General features: G+C 44.0%; 1 protein-coding gene across 1 annotated transcript in view; it reads left to right on the top strand.

Annotated features, from left to right (window-relative positions):
• The window catches only part of LOC149333498 (uncharacterized), a 28,227-nt gene extending 16,383 nt beyond the window's left edge, over window positions 1-11,844 (top strand). Inside the window, exons 3-4 of the mRNA XM_089557736.1 lie at window positions 7,893-8,006; window positions 11,731-11,844. Coding sequence (XP_089413862.1) covers window positions 7,893-8,006; window positions 11,731-11,844 — 228 coding nt within the window. The remainder of the gene's footprint in view (window positions 1-7,892; window positions 8,007-11,730) is intronic.
• The last annotated feature ends 8,979 nt before the right edge of the window (window positions 11,845-20,823 follow it).

The raw sequence follows: 20,823 nt of genomic DNA, 5'->3' as shown, positions 1-20,823 counted from the left end.
ATTTACAAGAATAATATCGTCCAAGCTGTTAAAAGCATTACGTAAAAATATAAAAATACCAAGCGAGATGTTACTTGGATTGTTCCGTAGCATAGATATTTTTCGGTGTTAGTGAGGAAGTTATTGTTGACCTGTGCTCTCTGGAACCAAACTGTGCATTATTCAATACGCATACAGGATGTACAAAAATCGGGCTGTAGTTTGTTGCCGACTTTGAATCGCCACCTTTATATATTGCCGTAGACTTAAGTGGTTTTATTTGGTCTGGAAAAATGTCCAAGTTTAGTACGAAATTAAATGCGTAAAAAGTCCGGAATTATGGGTAGTACGTACTCTATCCTCAATATTTAAATGCTTTCAATATCTTGCGGCTTACTCTTCAGTAATAAAATAAAATTGTCTTAAATCTCATCCTTATCAGTTCGACGTCGAACTGTGTCCAAGGTACAGTCACAGAAATTTACAAAACGTAAAATCATTTTTAAGGTAACCTTCCTGCGCTTTGAAGCTCAAGGCACAGCCGTTGTGTGAAATATTATTTGGAAGAGAATAATTCTTAGAGCCACCTGGTCGCGTCATTGAACCTTTTGATATATATCGAATATTTTTTAAATTTTTTGGCCTCGTGCATATTTATGATATTTTGTGTGCTCTGTATGTTAGCATAATATATTTCGTTTCCCTTGATATATCCTGTCCTGTTTTTGCACATACCGCCTAATCGTTATCGTTACCCTACTCTTGCAGCAGTCCGACTAGGGGTTGGGATTTGTTTGGATAAATAATTACCGAGCGAACTGCAAAGAAGTAGAACTATGCTAATACACTGACGGAAGCAGCATTTAATTTTGGGATAAGTGCTTCAGTTCTACAAGTGTACCAATTCGACTGATGCATGCACTTATGGAAATACCCTTCATGCAACGAGCTGTCTTTAATTTAATTTTGGACAATTTGTAGAATACTGCAGACTAGGCGATCGACTCAAAAGTGCGCTGATTTTCTTTCTCCAGGCTGTGTTCCTCCACAGCTTTGGGTGTAATGGTTCCATTTAGCGGGACACAAGGTAAACAAAACAGACAAGTATTAAGCCGGAAGCCTTTAATGCCTCATCGTTGTAAGCAGGGGTTGTCGACAGAAATGTCACGCTTTTCAATTGGTCGAAACGGTCGTGACGTCACAGTGGGTGAACTTCAAATGGGGCCAATTGTACTTTTCTAGTAACCATGCAACCAATTAAAGGGATCGTATAGTGATGACCCAGGTAAGTGGGAATGAGTTTAGTTAATTGCTTACTTAACCAATTAGCCTAATTAACCTTTCTAGTCCGACCAGATAAAGAAATAAAACCGAGTAGGAAATTGGCCGAGCTCGGGAATCGAACCCCGGTCTCCGGAGTGCGAGTCGAGCACGCTACCACTCCGCCAGGCCAGCTTTTTTTTTGTCTTTATTGCCTGTTTTGACAGATTACAACAAATCATGAACAGATGTTCTGCGCTGCACTCTCAAACATCAAGAGCGGACATGTGTTTCACTCGCGTGAGAAAATCAAAACTGTTTCAGGGAACACAACTCACCCATCAACTCGATAACTTCATCTCCAAAACATAGCTTCTTGTACACTTCACGTAGCTTAAATATGTTTTTTTTGAAGTAATCGCGGACAGAACACGCATCATCATCACAGTGTCGTACAGCCATCCTGCTTCGCCAAATTCTGTGCAGGCCAAGCAGGAAAATTAAATCATATTTATAAAGATCCGGCTTAACGTCCAGGAATCGTATCCCATACGGCGTCAAGGGTAAATCTTTCTTTATTGTACGCTGGAGCACGTCCCAAAAGAGCAGCGCATCCCAGCAATCAATAAAGACGTGATCTATTGACTCTGGTTTATGACACAACAAGCAGTCAGCACCCCATGTTAGAAACAATCCCTTCTCCTCCATCCATGTTTTAACCGGCAACGTCCCAGTGTGTAAGTTGAAGAAAAACGTCTTCACACCTGCTGGCACCACCATTTTTCGTACTCTTTTTAAAACATTTACTGCTTGGCCTCCACTATACAGAGATCGATAGATTGGCTCCGGGAAGACAGAGTCCAGCAAATCTTTTAACAATTTCTTACGCGTGACATTAGAAACATGTTCCAGACTGAAGCGCGCATTAAGAAACCGGAAAGCAAAGACCACTTCTTTCAAAAACCTACTTGCACTGTATCTCATCCCGTCCACTCTGGAAATAACATAGTTTGGCAAAGCCGAAGAAAGCCTCACTTGAATAAACGTCCGCAGAAAAGAGTCGCGTTGATCTCGAAGAAACAGAAATCTTGACACCACCTGCCTCAGGTACAAGTGTGGCAAGGAAAGACCCCCTTTTCTCAAACGCAGAAATAAATTATCACGTTTAGTCCTCTCCCATGAGGACTGCCAAACAAAAACTGTGAAGAGACGAAGAAACTTTTGAATGCTAACTCTAGAGCATGAAAGGACCTGCAACAAATAGCACACTTTTGAAACCAGATATACATTGCATATGTTAGCGCGCGTGAATACAGACAGTTCCTTTCCCGACCATTTCTGTGCACGCCTGGAGAGTTCTTGAATTTTCTCCTGCCAAAAGTCATCGTTATCTCGATACTTGTCAAGAGGTACACCTAGGTATTTGGAAGGAACATGTGGCCATTTTAAACTTGCATGAAAAAAAGGCGCTGATGCCCAATTCCCATGCCAAATCCCCGCACACTTGTCCAGGTTAACAACGCTATTGGTTACATCACAAAACCTACGAACAACCGACATCGCATGTTCTATGCTACTGTGGTCGCTACTGAAAACTGCCACATCATCGGCATAAGCCAATACTTTAATTTCACACGCTTCCAGTTCGAAACCACGAATACAGCTGTTATTTATTTTATTTCGGCAAAGTGGCTCCAGGTACAGAGCGAAAAGTAGCGGTGACATTGGGCAGCCTTGCCGCACTGATACTCTAACGGTAATTCTGTCTGCGAGCTCTCGGTTAACAACCAGATTCGTGGTACAGTTACTATAGGCCATTTTAACCCCTTTTAAAATAAGTTCTCCAACACAGACATGTTCGAGGATTTTAAAAAGAATGTCATGACATACACGGTCAAAGGCCTTCTCTAAATTAATTTGCAACATTGCGACTGGCATAAAGTCAGCGTCACAGCATTCCAGTGTACTCCGAGTGACATGAACATTCGTGAAGATGGTCCGCCCTTGAATTCCAGACGTCTGGTGGGGGCCAACCAAGATGTCCATAACTGATTGTAAACGTTTGGCTAATACTTTCATAAAAATTTTATAATCAACATTAGTAAGCGTTATCGGCCGATAACCAGTAACTTGCTTAAGCTGAGCAGGATTGTCAGTTTTCGGTATAAGTACTGTATGTGCACGGGAAAACGACGGTGGTAAAATACCAATTCTAAATGACTCTTCACAAACGCGTTGTAAAATGAGAGCAGTTTCACGTTTGAACGCCTTATAAAATTCTGCTGTTATCCCGTCAGGACCTGGCGATTTCCCCATGTGAAGCTCATCAATAGCGTATTCCAATTCCGCTGTTGATAAGTCGGCAGACAGGATGTCAGTGTCTTCACTGGTCAGTCGGGGTAATAGACTTGAAAATTCATCCTGAAAGGGCTGTACATCCGCCGATTTGGAAGCGAACAAATCACGGTAATGCTCACTGAAAGCCTCCCTTATCGCCTTGGGATTGTCTGTCGGAATGCCTTTGTTTTCAGTTTCTACGATATCTTTTCTTCTAGCGTATCTTTTTTCTGTCGCCAAATTTAGCCTACTGGGCATATCATCTGCCAGCAAGCGATCTGTTCGGGCTCGAATTGCAGCTCCCTGAAACAATGTCACATCGATAACCAGCTCGATCACTTGAATGAAGAAAGGCGCGTCCAGTGAATACGGTGTCTTCGTTCATTCCCATCTTCCTCCCTTCCCGTTACGACGAGGTTTAGGTGTCCACCGAGATATGAGAGACAGATACGTTTCCTTTCCTCAAAAACCAATTTACAGACGAGCAAGGCTTAGAGCCGAACGGGCGATGGCGTTCAATGCACTCCCTGGCAGCGTTGCAAGACGCGGTCGTGTTCCGCTCTTAGAGGCGAAGCTTAACACCTTAACCACACATCAGTGACACAAGCAGCAACACCACGCTTAAGGTTTTCGCCTCACTGCAGTTTAGGTCAACAAAGTGCCCCCTGATTTTTGAACAAAGCCACTTTAAGAAACTATTCAACGGAAAGTAAAAGCTGGGTAATAACAAACGGAGGCTGAATTTAGCAGTTCTGAATAGCATACCGGATACAAAAGATCCTAAGTGCATATGGAACAAATATTCCCATCTGCTTGAAAAGTCACTGAAGGATTAAGCCCATTTGTTCACTCATTCTCAGGAAACGGGAAAGCTTTGCTCGTCCCAGGTCAGGCCTGAACACAGTGCGTGAACATTACGCTAGCGTTATGAAACAACAAAAAATAGCTTTGCGTTTTTGACAAAGCACAGCTAGAATGGTTCACACTGTGTTGTTCACGGAATTGAAGTGCTCGCTGACGATTGTGTTAAGTCATCTTCTTGTTGTAGTTCATTCGCCATGAAAGCAGAATGTTCAACACTTCGACGGAGCTGATGTGCTCCCTGACGATTGTTGCTAAGTCATCTTGTTGTAGTTCATTCCCCATGAAAGCACAATGTTCAACACTAGGACAGAACTGAAGTGCTCCCTGACGATTGTGTTATGTCATTTTGTTGTAGTTCATTCCCCATGAAAGCAGAATGTTCAGCACTAGGACGGAACTGAAGTGCTCCCTGACGATTGTGTTAAGTCATCTTCTTGTAGTTCATTCCCCATGAAAGCAGAATGTACAACACTAGGACCTTCGAACAGTCAGGGTACTGGTGCTCATGCGAGAGCTCGCAGACTCTTCGGCCACCACACGCCTCTGTCTGCCTCTCCTTTGCTACGGCACCAAGCAAAATTTTATTTTGAGCTGTGAACACCGCCTCAACAACTGGCCGAGGTAGCAGGCATTGTCCCCTTGGTTGGTTTAGCGGCTTGGGCAGCCAAGAGCCGCTTCTCTGAGTTTTAGAGGGCACTCGGCAACCAAGCTGCTTTTTATGCTTTGTGTGGTACAGTGCTGAGCCGCTTTGCAGTTTTCGCGCAATGCACAGCGCTCCCCGTCTCTCTCTTTGGAATTCCTTAAGTCAGTGTCGTCTTTATAGTGGCAAGTACGCTGACGCCGAGCCATGATACGCTGGCCGCTTTTATGCGAAGCATATAACAATAGGTAACCCAAGCCCTTCGTGACGGTTACATGCCGTGCACACCACGTGACACAATGACGTCACGACAAATGAGAGACGGGGCTCCAACTCGTGCCGTCGCTGCGGTTGCACGCCGTGCAGACCACGTGGTATGGAGACGTCACACCACGTGACACAATGACGTCACGACAGATGACAGACTGGGCTCCAACTTGTGCCGTCGCTGCGGTTGCACGCCGTGCAGACCACGTGGTATGGTGACGTCACACCACGTGACAAAATGACGTCACGACAGATCGCCGTCACGCGCTGGGAGAGGGAGAACGATGCCATCGCACAGACGCCGGAATGTCTTCGAGCGGCATTCCCGCGCATTTCGAACGCGCGTTCACACTCTGTGTAGGTGAAACGCTCGCTACGCCGGGCAGGCGGACGCGGCTTCCGTGGCAATCCAGGCGCTCACCCAACGCGCGTCTCGTGGTTAGTCGGCGTTCCGCTGTAGCCATGCCGTTGTCTTCCCCCACGACGAAGGCTTCCAGTGGTTGTATTAAAATGACCAAGTATTCAACCAAGGAAAGCCATGTATTACCAAGCCTAGCCATCAATATGCTTCGCATCTGACCAGGGTTAACCAAGTTAAGCCTCAGCCATTTTTACTGCTTGTCTCGGCATTGCATTCGACCGCAATCCATCGGCACTCGCGACGCAGTATAATAACAAGGCCACTTTCGCACCTTTTTGTGCGCCTACATGAAGGCGATTTTGGCGGTATAGGCTAGCCATTCTATGCCCCTACTTGTACTGCTCGTTTAATCGGCCACGTGGTCCGAACTTCTTCCTGATGTGATGGATAAAAAATGACGATGGCCTAAAACACACAGTGGGAGAGATTATTAATTTGGACATATAGCGTGAGAATCTGTTCTCAAGGGGCGATCAGCCTATGAATCGGGACACGAAGCTGCTTTCTTTGCGTTGGCGCTGGTTCCGAATACCGCTAAGGGGTTTGCATCGGAAAGTTTTTTCTTAAATCTAATATACAGTTGCAAAGTTTCGTAATGTATTCGAAGGTTCGTGTTGAGGCTGGGCTTGAAGTCTCACTTCATTCCGGGCATGAAGTTCGCTATATGCTAAACCCAAGCTTCGCTACGACTTTCAGACGGTATTAAACGTGACAAGAGTGGGAACAAAAATTACTTCGTCCTTAGTATCCAAGTAGGCAATACGAGTTGTCTTGCAGTGCAGCCTGGTTAGCTCTTAGTTTGTGAACGGTAGTTTATCAATACCTGAATAAAACTTGTTGGTGGGTTTGTTGATTCTCGTGGGAAACAGGTTAGCGCGACAGCTAACATCTTCCTCGTGAACGCTGTCCTACATTGCGCTAACCTTTTCCCCACGATAGTTGTTAATATCTCAACAGAAAAAAATTGCACGCTCATCTGAGTGATGAAAAACTGAAAATAATTGGGTCCTTAAGGCTCCTTTCAACTACCATATCATCCTATACACAATATATAACATATCTAACGACGCCACAAAAGCAAAAAAGCTTTACATGAGAGGTGCGAATTCTTCCCAAAAATCTCCAATCCGGAAATCTCATTCTCTATATGAAGAAATACAATGTCCTTTCTTTATTCAAGCTCACATTTGCTGAAATCAAATAGGCTCGCTAACAGGCGAACCATTGTGGAAGGCAGTGCTTCGCTTCCTGATTCATATCATTTAACAACGTGCAATCTAGCACCACTCATGCAAAATGGACGTTTTTGGAAGCTGTGGTCCTACTAATGCCCATGTTAGGTTATTTATATATCAGTCAGGATGAAGGTTGTTTTTTTTTTAAAGCGTATCGTTACATATGTCATGGAAAGCAGAAAAGGCGAACTTTTTCGTAAATCACAAGAGGAAGTACAAACAACACTGCACTAATTACTACAAGGGCCAACACTGACGTGGCGCTTCTTTCCTCACTAGTTCTTATGTAAAAAAACTAGGGGGGGGGGGGGGGGAGGGGGCACTTATGCGTTGATTACGTGTAACAATGCGATAGCATAGTGCATCGTCATGCTCCGTTATGCACCCGAAGATACCACACACTGTGTTTGGGATATTGCACGTATTTCGATATATCTCCTTATAGTAGACACCCATGCATGTGTTCACTGACGATTCGACGCAAATCGCAACTAGCACTTCTGTGCTAGATTTCACGCAGATTCGGAGGCATGCAGCTCCGTATATGTCGGATATTTTAGGTAGGCGCTATCTTCGACTATAAACCGCTTAAACGAGCAAGCCTGCATGTCTTCTTCATGGTATGTATACAAGGTAAGCCAAGTATTCGACCCAAGCAACTGCGAAACTTCGCTTGAAAGTAATGCCATTTCCTCTGCCATTTCTGGTATTTTATTTCACAATATGAAAGGCTTGACAGTGGTCACCGGACCGCAACGGCTTCCGCGCCAACAAGGCACTTATGCCGTTGCGTAAAGATGTTAGCTGTTTTGCTTCTTTCGCTGTCCTGAGTCACCAACTAGGCCGATCAGCTACGCTCACCTGATAACTGATGTGGTTTTGTTCACAGGATAACAAAATGCTCCGCATGATGACATACAACATCACGTTTACAGCTTCCCCGACCCAGTGTAATGTCAGGATGCCCTTCCAGAAAGATAAGTGCGCGTCCAGATCTGAAAAGGTATGCAACTGGTTCTTTACAAGGAGGCTACTGTACGTAATACGGTTGTCACGAATTCCGGGGCATGAATGTATCATTCATCCGAGGCATTTGTATGCGAATTAAGATTGCTGTTAGAATTTTGCGAAATGCGTATTGGACCTGAAGACTGACAGAATGCGTAAAGCAAAGAGTGGGAGAAGGGGAGCATAAATAATAAGCAATAAACAATAAGAAAACAATAACACGAAGGCTTCTTAGTGGGTTCCGATCTAGAACAGTAAAACTGGTATTTTCCTCTACAAGGTAACAAGAAAGGCGATTTAAATATATTTTATGACTATTAAATGTTAAGACAAGTTTTTATGTTGGATTGCACACTGCTAGCAATACAGTGGCTATTGTGAAGACTAATATTATGACATGGTATTAGAATATCGTTCTGATTAACCATCAGGTGATTTTATAGTATGTGAATTACCTTTCCGTATAGAACCTTTATTGTGGGATGCAAATGGCCCAAAACGAATGTTTAACGATGAACTTTGCCCCAGGAACAATAATGAAAATGAATTGTTATGAAATTATGAATGCTGTAGATTTACCTTCAAAAACATCCAGTAAAGTTAGCAGCACAATTTCTTTAATTCAATGCAGGATTTGAGCACTTGAATTTTAAACATTGAGGTGCCTATATAATCCGTGATTTAGCAAAGAAGGAGCTGCCTAAAAATCGCTATGCTAGCGCATTCGCATGCTATTGGCGATTTTGCCGATGGATACACACAACAGCATTCACATGACATGGTGCTCTGCTCTCCTGCTCTGAATTACTTGGAGAACAGGCCTTTGACCCCGTCTTGTGTTGAAGAAAACCGTTTTTGCCACGGCTCCCATTTCGCAAAGCTCCGCTTGCTGCTTAAAAATCCATCGACACTAACATCGAATTTTTCTCGTTAACTTGAAAGCCAAAATGTTAGGCCTTTTAAAAATACTTTGAGATTGAGAGAAGTGCTTTTCGCAGAGGTTTTTAAAGTGAGAAGTAAAAGAAGCAGTGAAAGTTGTGACTCTTACAAGGAAACAGCGCGGCAGCGAAAAACGGGGAGCGTAGAAGGTCTGGCGTTTTATATGGTGTTTATTTCTGGACACGGCACCGCTGGTCCGGTATACTCGCTTCGTCATTTGTTGCAACGCTGTTTCCTTGTAAAATGCTGTGACAGCCGGGTAAACATCCTGGTAAACATCCTCTTTAATTACATATGCTCCGAATATAGGCATCAATTTTCACATTCGAATATTTATACAATTCAGAAATACAGCGCTAGTTACATATATAAAAAGTAGGCTTAACTGAAGATTGGCCGCATCCATTTAAGTAACCATCACACTGCCAGCAGAAAGCTTCACACGGTAAAATGTCTTGAAGGCGTAAGAAAATTATGAAAAGAGGCTGCTTAGGTTTGCTCCATGGAAAATATACCTAGTCGTAAGAAAATAATGAAAATAATTACTGCTTAAGTTTGCTCCACAGAAAATATACCTCGTCCTTCGATGTTGCTATTGCGTCGGTGCGAGCCTTATTAGGCACACTCTTGGCTGTTGAGAATAAGTTCGTGCAACCGGCATTAGTCTATTGAAGCGCACCTGCAGCGCACCTGCAACTGGAGAGCCGATACAACCAGTCTATAATCTCCATAACCAGTAGATCGGCTCTCTTTCTGGTAGAAAGGCTCAAATAGAAACAAATCATTCCTTTATTTCTTTTCTGCAGCACCTTGAAGCAATTTATGATATTCTTGGCAGAAAAGCTTCGGAAATCAATAACCATTAAAAAAAAATTCATGTAGCACTGAGAGGCATAATTAGAGTGATATTACTGGCGGTGATAGTGTAAGTAGTGGTGGAAAAAACAGCGCAAACTTAGACAGAAAACACAGAAAAGAGGGGAGACACAACAGCGCTTGTTGTGTCTCCCCTCTTTTCTGTTTTTTCTGTCTAAGTTTGCGCTGTTTTTTCTACCATGAATTCACGCCAACTAGCCCGAATGTCTGCTTTGGTATAGTGTAAGTAGATTGCATCTGTGCAGTTTTAAAATGAAGAGAATTTTAACAAACATTTTGGTTCAGAACGCTGGGGAGAAGAGAAAACTTTCTACGGAGGACTTATCGACTGGAGCGAAAAACTGGAAATGCAGGACATAAAATAACTCAAAGCTAGCTTCGTGAGCATTTGCGGCTTTTCTTGATTTAAAACTCCATATACGATCGTTAGATATTTCGGACGCTATTTGTCGCTCACTGCACCTCAGCAGTACTCTGTAGGTATTTTGATCTGCTTGTCGTTGAAAATACCCTCAGCGTGGAATTCTACGGTCGCGTCTTCACCCATATATTGCTGATATCAGGCACTTTTAAGCGATCAGAAAAGACTCTGTTATGTTGATACAGATGTGATCGTGGTGACCAAATATTGTTGCGCAATGGCAGCTATGGCCAAAAAGCGCCACGGAACAATATACCTTTTCTTATACAAGGTTGGGTCACATACCCATTTCCCCGACAATTATTCCGAAGTAAGCCGAGAAGCCGCACATAGCAAAACTTCTGCTCATTTTATGGGTGGTAGGTAGACAGTGATAAATGGGATCGAATCCTGCATCTAGCGCAGGCAAGACGGATGCTGAAACCCCTAGACTAGCCCGGGGTCATGCAGCAAACGTAAAAAGAGCAGTTGCATTTCTCAAGCTACCTGTTTTCAAGTCAAAATTTCCTTTTTCACGTGGCCTGTGTGAATGTTTGCTTATAATGACCTTACTAACCTTGTTCGCACGAGATTCCCCAAAGCAATTTTTATAGTAGCTATCGAGAAATCCATATACTGCCATAATGAGAACGCCTTTTTTCCCAAAAATACTGAAAAATTTTGAGTGCTTTTGATACGAGGAGTATAATATAAAGAAAAAGTTAAGGCGGTATTCACGAGATGTAATGTACGCTATATCTCATCTTCTAAATAACAATTAACGCACAATTCATGGTGATTTGACCTGCACCTATAAGTCCAATAGCCGACGGTGAAGCTATCCGAAGGGCGCGCAACTATAGCTGATTCTCGCACATCTGAGAACACTAAGCTCGAAGCCGAGCCGGAGCTATATTATACAGCAGTAATGAGGGAGGCATAACAGAAAAAACCCTGCATCACCACGCGTAAAATATTTTAGTTGTCGGGCACGGAGTCCTCGCAGAATATTCTTACGGGTTCTCGTTCCATAGGCCGAGGTGCTTTAATCTTGCCATTCAGCAGATTGTTCTTTATATTATTGCGCAGTTGTTTCAGACTTGAAAAAGGAGGCCTGCTAAATTTAATTTTCATGATGAGTAGATTGAGGGCCGAAAGAGAGGCGTGAGAGAAAGTTGTATTTTTTCAACCCGAACTTGGCTAAGAAAGAGTTCAGTATGTCAGCGCGTTCATTGCGCGAATAAGTATGATAATAATAAGCTATAGAGAATACGTTCGATATCAAAACACTTCAACACAAGAAAAATGAGCCACCTTTTCACGAAAGCCGACTAGTGCTTTTTTAGGAATGCGATCTAATTAGTGCAATTTACCTTACGTGGTGCCGCTGAATAACAATAAATTTGCAGTGACCTGTTGTGTCTTGGTAGCGCAGGTTCCGGTACTGAAGTTAGATCTATAGTGTTTATTCTAGCTCATGCAGTATCTTCTATTTCTTCGTTAGGCGGAAAAGCAATGCAGTACAGTTTACAGGGAAATGCCAAAGGAAGAATTTTATCAAGTCATCAGTATACAGTGCTTCGATATCTTCTATCCAAAAGAAGACAAAAAAGAGTGAAAAGGCGTGCGCACAGTGAAGTGAACCTGTGTCTGGGCGCCCCAAATAAAGTGGCTCTTGGGAATTTTCCGATTTCAAGGAAATGAATCATTCAATCTCATTCCAGACACGTTGAAGATGGCAGCGTGGAGAGTTCATTTTGCTTGTGTATAGCTTGATCATAATCGTCCGCGGATATTTTTAATCAGGCGGCTGTAACGCTGTTATGCTTTTCTTCCCCTTCATCCCGGACACTTTGTCGCCAAGCCCACCTTCGTGATGACCTCTTTTACCGGCGTAACTACCCCACCGAGCGGAGGAAGTTGCTGTTGGTGATTCCTCACCACCTCCGTGCTGCGATCTGCGCCTCTTTCCACGCACAACCCCAATGCGGCCATACCGGTGTCCTGACAACATATGCTCGCCTGCGTCTGCGATACTATTGGTGCGGCATGTACCGCTTCCTACGTCAGTGCATTCGGTCATGTACAGCCTGCCAACGTCGCAAGAACCCTCCCCACCACGACCCTACTCCGTTACAGCCGTTACCCTGCCCCGCCCGCCCATTTGACCGCGTCTGCATTGATCTTTGCGGTCCACTTCCGATCAGTTAGGCTAACAACTGCTGGGTCATCGTTGCCGTTGACCTAACCTAACCCGCTCCAGAGAAAAGACGCCTCTCCAATCTGCCACCCCACAGGATGTTGCTTATTTCATCCTACACCGTGTTGTTCTTCGTCACGGCGCCCCGAAAGAACTGCTCAGTGACCGCGGCTGTGTTTTTTTAATTATTTTTCTCCATCGGCAAGACGGGATGCCAGCCAAGGCATCTATGTATTTAGAAGCTTCGTCACTAGATTCTGTTTCATCCTTGCGGTTCGCCCTCTTCACATGATAGTCTCGGCGATAGCGAAGGTGCGGTGGCATCTAAGGAAGGTAAAAAATGCTGCTTCTGTCGCCAGTTTCTTCGAGGCGAGAAATAAAGGTTTGTGGTTTGGCAGATTATGACACGGAAAAGAAGGTAAGAACACAACAGTACTTAAGCCGTAAGCTTAACCCATCAACTTTCGAAGACAGCAAACAGCAAGTAAATTTGTGAGCCCTCACCCAATTATGAGTAATTTCAGAGGTTAAACGATATACACGGGATGAAAAGGACCACCTCTGGAACTTGCCAAGTCATCAATGCCCCTTTCTCCACCCTATCGACCCAGAGGTCAAATCAAGGCTACCACAATTTAGCGCCGCCTCCGTCTTAACGCTGTGGCTCAGTTGTGACTTTTCTTCGCATTCTCCTCGAATGATTAGCGTATACAACCGAACATGCGCACTATGAACAATGCATGCAGTCCGTCGTCCAAGTCCTGCTCACAACAGACTCTATATTAGGTGCTTCAGGCTGCTACGTACCGCAGCAACGTGCAATTATATTTCTATTTGCCTATTTACACGCTATTGGTGCTTTAGACAAACTCAAAATTGCCCGAACACTTCATCATAACGTTTTACATGCACAGAACTTGACTTCGGCCTCACCCAAAGCAGCCATCATGCAGTGAACTATTGCGTTACAACCCTCTTCGATGACCGACTTCTTTTCTAGTACTCTTCTTTCATTTTATTCCCTTACCCCTACGTATACGAGTATTCACGCCTGATAAGAACTCTGGTTTTTTTATGAAGCAGCTCTCACTCCCTTACAGGTTAAATAATCGAGTTTGGAATTAGCAACGCTGTGACTGCATAGAGCAGAAATAAAAGGATCCAAATAAATTTCATGACGGTTTCCATTCTCGCATTCCGCTTGGAACTGTAAAGTAGCACATTTTTTTCCTCTTATTTAGGCACTAAATAAGTACTGCCACCACAGGGTACGCCGACATATTTTCAGGGCTGCGGAAAAATTTCGTCCACATAGAGAACTTCAACGTCCACGTAAGTCTGCACACACCGGTGTCGCTTCAACTCCGTCGAAGTGCAGCCTAACTGGCCGGCATATTCCTATGCAAGTGTTTTCTATACGAAATCAGTGTAGTGATATTTTTGTCTTATCCCTCACCCAAGCGCAACATCCTATTGATTAGCCGTACGCTAGGTTCTAAGTCTTCACTAACTTCATTTTAGTTTTAGCTCTTATCCATCACGGTAATATCTCCTCGTACCATCGCGCGATTCAAGCCGACAAACCGGTACCGTTAGCTGGTTCACCCGACCGGCTTTCCATCCTTCTTCTCTCTGCCTCTGCATGATTCCGCACTGCAGACACTCAAAATCTGGCTCTTCTGTACGCAGATGGGGTTTTTAAAGAGCAAAAAAAAATGTCACCTAAATGTCATGAAGCGTACAGCGCGATCGAAGATAGAGTTTACAACGTGAAAACCCAAGATGATGCTTCCAAGCCAGTCAGATGATCAAAATATCTGAACATCTAAGTAGGTTTTGCCTTTACTGCCGTACTTACCACCTTTACAACAACTATTGAAAGGAGCCTATGCGCGCAATACATCGTCACATTAGGTGCAGCAGTAATGTGACAAAAGAAGAAATAAACATTCCCACCACGTTGCGCTGGGACAGAGGCAATTTCAACTGGTGTACGCAGAAGCGGCCGGTGCATATATACGAACATCGTGTTTACAAACGCAGGGTGCTATCGTGGAGATTTGAGTAGAGGCACTGGAGTCCTCTGCTGCAACATCATGCCTTCGTGTGCTCTTTAGGGGGTTCAGTATTCTTCGCGCCCCGTCAGATACTGCAATAAATTGCAGTTCACCTCACTTACGAGGTTTGCATCGTTCGAAATCCCGTAGTCGCCTGCTTACGGCGGAAGTTTCGGCGAAAGAGAGGAAATAAATGGCTATGAGGGCGCGGTCCGCTTTCCCTGAGAAACACGAACTATGTTTCTAAAATTGAAAGTAACCTGCCGACAGTGGAAGCAGAATGCCCCTTAGTGTATGTGTGCTTTGTTACTAATATTGGTATCCGAAGCCCTCAAAGTAACAGTAGCGTGAGGGCAAGAACACTCCCAACGATCGCCCGACAGGCAAAAAGCAATTCGATGTTTAAATTTCTCGATTTCTCGATCGGAAGAACCACATGGCGCTTTTGATAATACTCCGAACGCTTAGCGATGAAAGAAATGAAATACAAAATCCCACTTAAAAAAATTGAAGGACGCTTAAGCTTCTCCTTTAAGAGTGGAACGCTACAGCTTGTTGCAGCGCTGCCAGGGTATTGCTCATGTACGCATCACTGCACAAAGACAATTCAAGAAGTCACACTCCGCAACGTATTATCTCTTTTTTATACACTACGAACCAGCAATCCTACGTTTCACCGCTACTCTTTGCCCATTAACTGGAGCCACTTTGAGTGTTCGCCGAAGCAACAATATCAGTTGTTTTGTTGTCTTTGGCAATGAAGTCTAAGTGCTTGCGTACGCCGATAATGTGGCGTTTTTCTACATTTATGAACCCAGTATTGACAAAACTGTAACCATTATTCAGCAGTTTCAGATTCTGTATGATGCTCAAATGAATAGCTTTAAAAGTTCTGGTGTGTGGCTCAGTTCATGGGGAAGCATGCTGACTCATTGTGCTGTGAATGAATGATTCCGTGTCCCGTCCCCCCCTCCCCCCTCCCAAATACCTTGGAGTTCCCCTTCATGCATTCAAGTCTCGAGGCCATTACTGGACGGAGCAGGTCCCGGCCCTTTAGATCTATGCACGCCGCCGCGGTGGCTCAGTGGCTATGGTGCTCGGCTGCTGGCCCGAAAGACGCGGGTTCGATCCCGGCCGCGGCGGCTGAATTGCTTTGCAGGAGAAATTCGAGGCCCGTGTACTGTGCGATGTCAGTGCACGTTAAAGAACCCCAGGTGGTCGAAATTTGCGGAGACCTCCACTACGGCGTCTCTCATAGCCTTAGTCGCTTTGGGACGTTAAATCCCAAAAAAACAACCAGATCTATGCACCACCTTTTCCGCCACACCACCAATAACTTTTTTTCGAGCGCAGGCATGCGACATGTTTCAGACAACCAAAATTTTTTACGGTTTGCAGGTACATCACTGCGCGAGTCACTATATCCAGAGCATTCACCCAACATTTTCAGCCGTTCATATTGTCGCGTAGAGGTGACTATAGTCCGGCGATCAGGAAAATAGCTAGAGCTGCTTCCAAACAAAACTCTTTATTCGGCCTGACTTGCGCCCGAAAAGAACTGAATCACTCGTCGGCGGCGTAGCAACAAGCGTGCTCGGTGGTCGCCGAAGAGAATTCCGGAGGCTCTCGGTCATGCTCTTTTTAAAGAAGATAGCGACCTTTCACGATAAAGATTGGAAAGTTACTAGGCCATTCTGGAACAACGTAGAATCGGCTCCGCCTGGATGCGATCAATCGAGATAAATATAGCCGCGTCTTGCCTCGCAAACAAAGCGATAAAGTGGCATGCCGGCGACTTTGAAGAACAAACACTAAAACCATTCGCTGCTATATGGTTCCCAGTTTTGAGCCGACGCGGGGTGATAACCTATTATGGGCGGTGCCTGCTGGACGACTAGGTTCGACACATCTATATGTGAGACAGTGGCACGTTTCGTCTTTCTACGTGAGCAGCTCCCATCCAATTATCAGAGCATCCCTGCAAATTAACTTTGTGAGCCTTCGGCCCAACTTAGTGGTCTTCCCACTTCTCAATCCCAATAATCCCCATCCAGGGGCCCATATTACTTGGTTTTAAGAAAGTAGTTTATGACTCAATGTGTTTTCTGGCAGTTAGATCTTCAAATGGATAGTTATTCGATGTTTCACGTAAAAATGTACGAAAAGGATTGATATATGCTCTTTCCGCCTCCACCGTATCGCTGTCTCTACTCCAATTGTTTTAAACATGATATGCTGAGACGAGTACAAAAAATGTTGATTTCGCCTTTTACAAGGCGTTTTTCTCTTTAAAATTGATCCAGAAGTTTTGCCTGTACAAAGTGTTGTGCACAAAAAAAGCACTTCTATTTCTTCTGTTTTTTTTTTTGTCAATGTGATGCACTTCGAACCATCGAACACTGCATTGGATACAAAGACGCGATATTATTCTGGCACATTCAACAAAGGAGACTGCAGAATGATTTTGCTTTCAATTTTCTCTGTGTGTGTTGCCTAATGACCACCCAACATGGCCACCAACCTTTGCCATGATTTTAGTGTTCGGACTGCACAGACTATGGCAAACGCGTATGTTGGCCCGGCATACTGAGCCTGTCGTCTCCTCTAGAACACTTCTCGGCCAGATGGTATGCCAGTTGAAAGACACTTACGAATACAGGGAGTATGAACCGGACTGGTTCTCTTGTGTGATATCTTGTCTTTTTGCCACCGTTAAGTTGTGTTAAGACGTGTGTTATAGATTTGGGGGAGTTGTGCTTTCATTCACCTTGCTCGGCTACTAGCTGAATACTTTGTAAATAATGCATATAGCTTTTTCCTCAATATAAGCGCGTGATAAAAATACCCTGCTGCAAGAAGCCTTCGTAGCCCGTTCTGCGCTTGCTCGCCTCGCAATCTAAAAGAGCTGTGTTCGATTCCTCGCACCTCCACAATTTCTTTTTGCTTGGGGGTTACCGTGTTACAACGCCAATAAAGCTGACACCGGATTTTCTGCGGCATGAGCTCCTTGATGTCATCGCGTTAAAACAGTGCTAAGCCGGCGTTTTATTCTCCTCCAATCTTCCTGCCCTGGGGGCAGGAATACATGAATACATTTCGGTATTTCGGCGTAGGGCGGTGAGTAGGACTAGTGTCTTATTTAGAAAACGCAACCCGCTCTCGTTTAAGGCGGGATTCGAGAACAGCCTTAGCTGAACGAAAAACATTATATTCCAAGAACATATTCATGAATAGTTATTCACTTCGCGGAAATATCAGCAAATACATCCACGAGAGGAGAATAACCGTCGCCCCAGACTGCTCCCCACAATTTTTTTGGCCAGGGATTCCCTATTATAATATTCTCTGATTTATGAACACACTTCCAGAAGCTGTTGCCATTTATTTAGTTTTCAGTTTTTGCAACTGGATTCTTTAAAGAGAGATCTTAAAAAGTTCATTACAACTGTTTGCTTCTGTTCCGAAAATGATCTTACGCAACAGCTGCGCAGGCACACGGAATGCACAGAATGTCAGTAGGGGAAAGGAGCATTTATAGTCTGGACAGTAACAAACATCAGGAAATTTGTTATGTCCTGGCCTCTGCGTTCTAGCATTTTTTTTTTCAATATTTAGTTCATGGTCCCATTCTTCTTCGTTAATCGTCTCTACGGGCCGCTGCATAAGCTGCAAGGTCGCGAAGCATAAAAAAGGTGATCGAGGAGATTCTATTCCGGAAGCACCTAGCATGCGACTGGGACAACTGCCTAGCATATAATGCTGTCAATAAAACATTTATTGCTGTTGTTGCCAGATCAAGAGAAAAATATACGCTGCCGGCTCCGCAACCATAAGAACCTTCGCTCAAAGGCAACCACCCACCAAGTTGCCATATTTTCGCTTTAGCCGCAAAAAGTTGTCATCATTAGCGTGGCAATTCGTCTACTTATAATGCGGAAGTTTTGGTGCGGAGCGGCCAGCAGGGGTTGTTTGTTCCGCGAACGAGCGACTTCATTAAGAGGCAGAGAGAGGGAAAGACAGGCAGAGCAGATTGGTAGGTCTTAAAAGTAACATGCAGAAATTCGAGGTAATGCTCAATAGTATCGCAAGACACGTACAGCAGTTCACAATTGGTAGGGAGGTGGTGGAAGTGGTAAGGGAGTACTACTTAGGCCAGGTAGTGGTCGCTGATCCAGATCATGAGAGGGAAATAACTATAATGATAAGAATGGGGTGGAGCGCATATGGCAAGTTCTCTCAGATCATGAATGGCAGTCCATCAATATCCTTTAAGCGAAAAGCGTACAACAGCTGTATCCTACCGGTACTCACCTATGGGGCAGAAACGTGGAGGCTAACGAAGAGGGTGCCGCTTAAGCTGAGGACAACGCAGCGGGCAATGGAAAGAAAAATGATAATGTAACGTTAAGAGACCGGAAGGGACAGAGAGGCTGATGTAACAACCGCGGGTTAATGATATCCCGGTCGAAATCAAGAGAAAGGAATAGGATTGGGCAGGTCATGTAATACGAAGGCAAGATAACCGTTGGTCCGTAATTGTAACAAAGTGGATTCAAGGGAAAGGAAACGTAGGAGGGGGAGGCAGAAGGTAAGGTACGCGGTGAGATTAAGATGTTAGTGGGGCTGCGGTGGCCGCAGCTGGCAAATAACAGAGTTAATTGAAGAGACATGAGAGAGGCATTTGCCCTGCAGCGATTGTAGTCAGGATGATGATGATAACGTATAGCACCCAAATGGGCATTACTGTAGAGGGGAAAACATAGAAATAACAAAGCAGGTAGCAGAGTGCAACCTGAAAACGCAAAGTTTTCGCTTGAAGACTGATAAAAATTGATATTTTCTCAATACAGACTGCTACCCCTGGTAGAGCATCATGCAAAGCTGTGAGCTTCTGCGAGCAATTGGTTGTGCTAGTTTGGCTGAGGAAGGCGCTCCGCTTTTTCAGCACTGAAAATAGCTCGCTCTTTTCGATGCTTTCTTACGGTCGTCTTGGAACACACTATGGATGCGTGTTGTAGATGCTTATGCAGTATTATTTTTGCTTTGCTTGAGTACTGTCTTAGCAGGCTGATAATTAATATACACGTGCACAAGAGTCCAAGGTAGTTAATTTTTACAGTTCGCACAATTGTAAGGTCGGAAACAAGAAGCACTAAAGAACACTTTTTCTGGGACATTTCTTAAAGAGCTACATCTCTTCTCCTTTAATCCTAGCGTTGGCTTGCGGAGGAAAACTGAAAATATTGCCATAACTAGGCACCTCCCTTCCTTGCCATCCCTCCCTCCCCTCAAAAAAAAAAAAACTTCTGAAAAGTTGCTTCAGAAAAAAAAAGATTATTTATTCTTGAATGCACGCCGAATTTAAGGTGTTATACTCAGCTTTAGAATCGAGTAAAAATGACATATGCGATACATCGCCCTTAGGAACGGCATGAAATTTCCGAACACATTGGAAGACATACAGGAGAATTATTATTGTTTGCACACCGATTTCTGATTTGCAGCCTATGTTGACCTTGATCACCACGTACTGCTGTTTTAATATGTTATCTTTAAGGATGCAGATAAATTATTTCCAGATATTCAAGGTAGCAAGCATGGGCATAGTTTTTTCACTCCTCACGGCCTCCATTTTGCTGGGCTGCTCATTGCTAAAATATAAGAAATTGTCCTTTCGACATATTATCACTTTAGTGCAGTAAAATTATATTCAATCAGTCCTCCGTATTTGGTCGGTGCGGTCACAGTGCAGCCCAGCTAATCCCAATATCGCTAGCATTTATGGTCGCACGGTTTCGGCGTGCGCATAATTTCCTCATGTCCATATTAAATAAACGCTCAAGCATAGTGGCTTAAGTTGTGGAAAAATGTGGAACCTTTCAATATAGCGCCGCGTCCGGTAGCCATGAAACTTCAAACCATGCACTTATGTTGTGCATACGCCTTATATTTCCGTTCGTATAATACACCGGATAGAAATATATATAGCTCTAATATATTACCAGCGGATCTTCTCAAGCGGCCGCTGTCGGATATTTATTTGGCTAAATAGCCCAAATAGACTAAATAGACGAAATAGCCTTTGCGCATTTGAGAAAACGTGAAATAAATGTGTTATTCTGATGGCATATTATATAGCCTATAAGAGAAGTTGTGGACAAAGGCCTCTGCAATCCAGGCAAGTTTTTAGGACAAGCCAATCTTTAAATATTTTCAGTTTTGAAAGCACGTGCACACTACATTTAGAGTACTATTCGTACTCGAAAATAAGGATCTACACTATATTGAAAGCATACTGTGAACAAAATATCGAGACACACATTTTACCGGTATCAATGTA

Source organism: Amblyomma mixtum, chromosome 8 (genome assembly GCF_055824585.1).
Source record: "Amblyomma mixtum isolate Tamu chromosome 8, ASM5582458v1, whole genome shotgun sequence".
In the NCBI taxonomy this organism is placed as follows: Eukaryota; Metazoa; Arthropoda; class Arachnida; order Ixodida; family Ixodidae; genus Amblyomma; species Amblyomma mixtum.
This window is presented reverse-complemented; position numbering and strand designations above follow the sequence as displayed.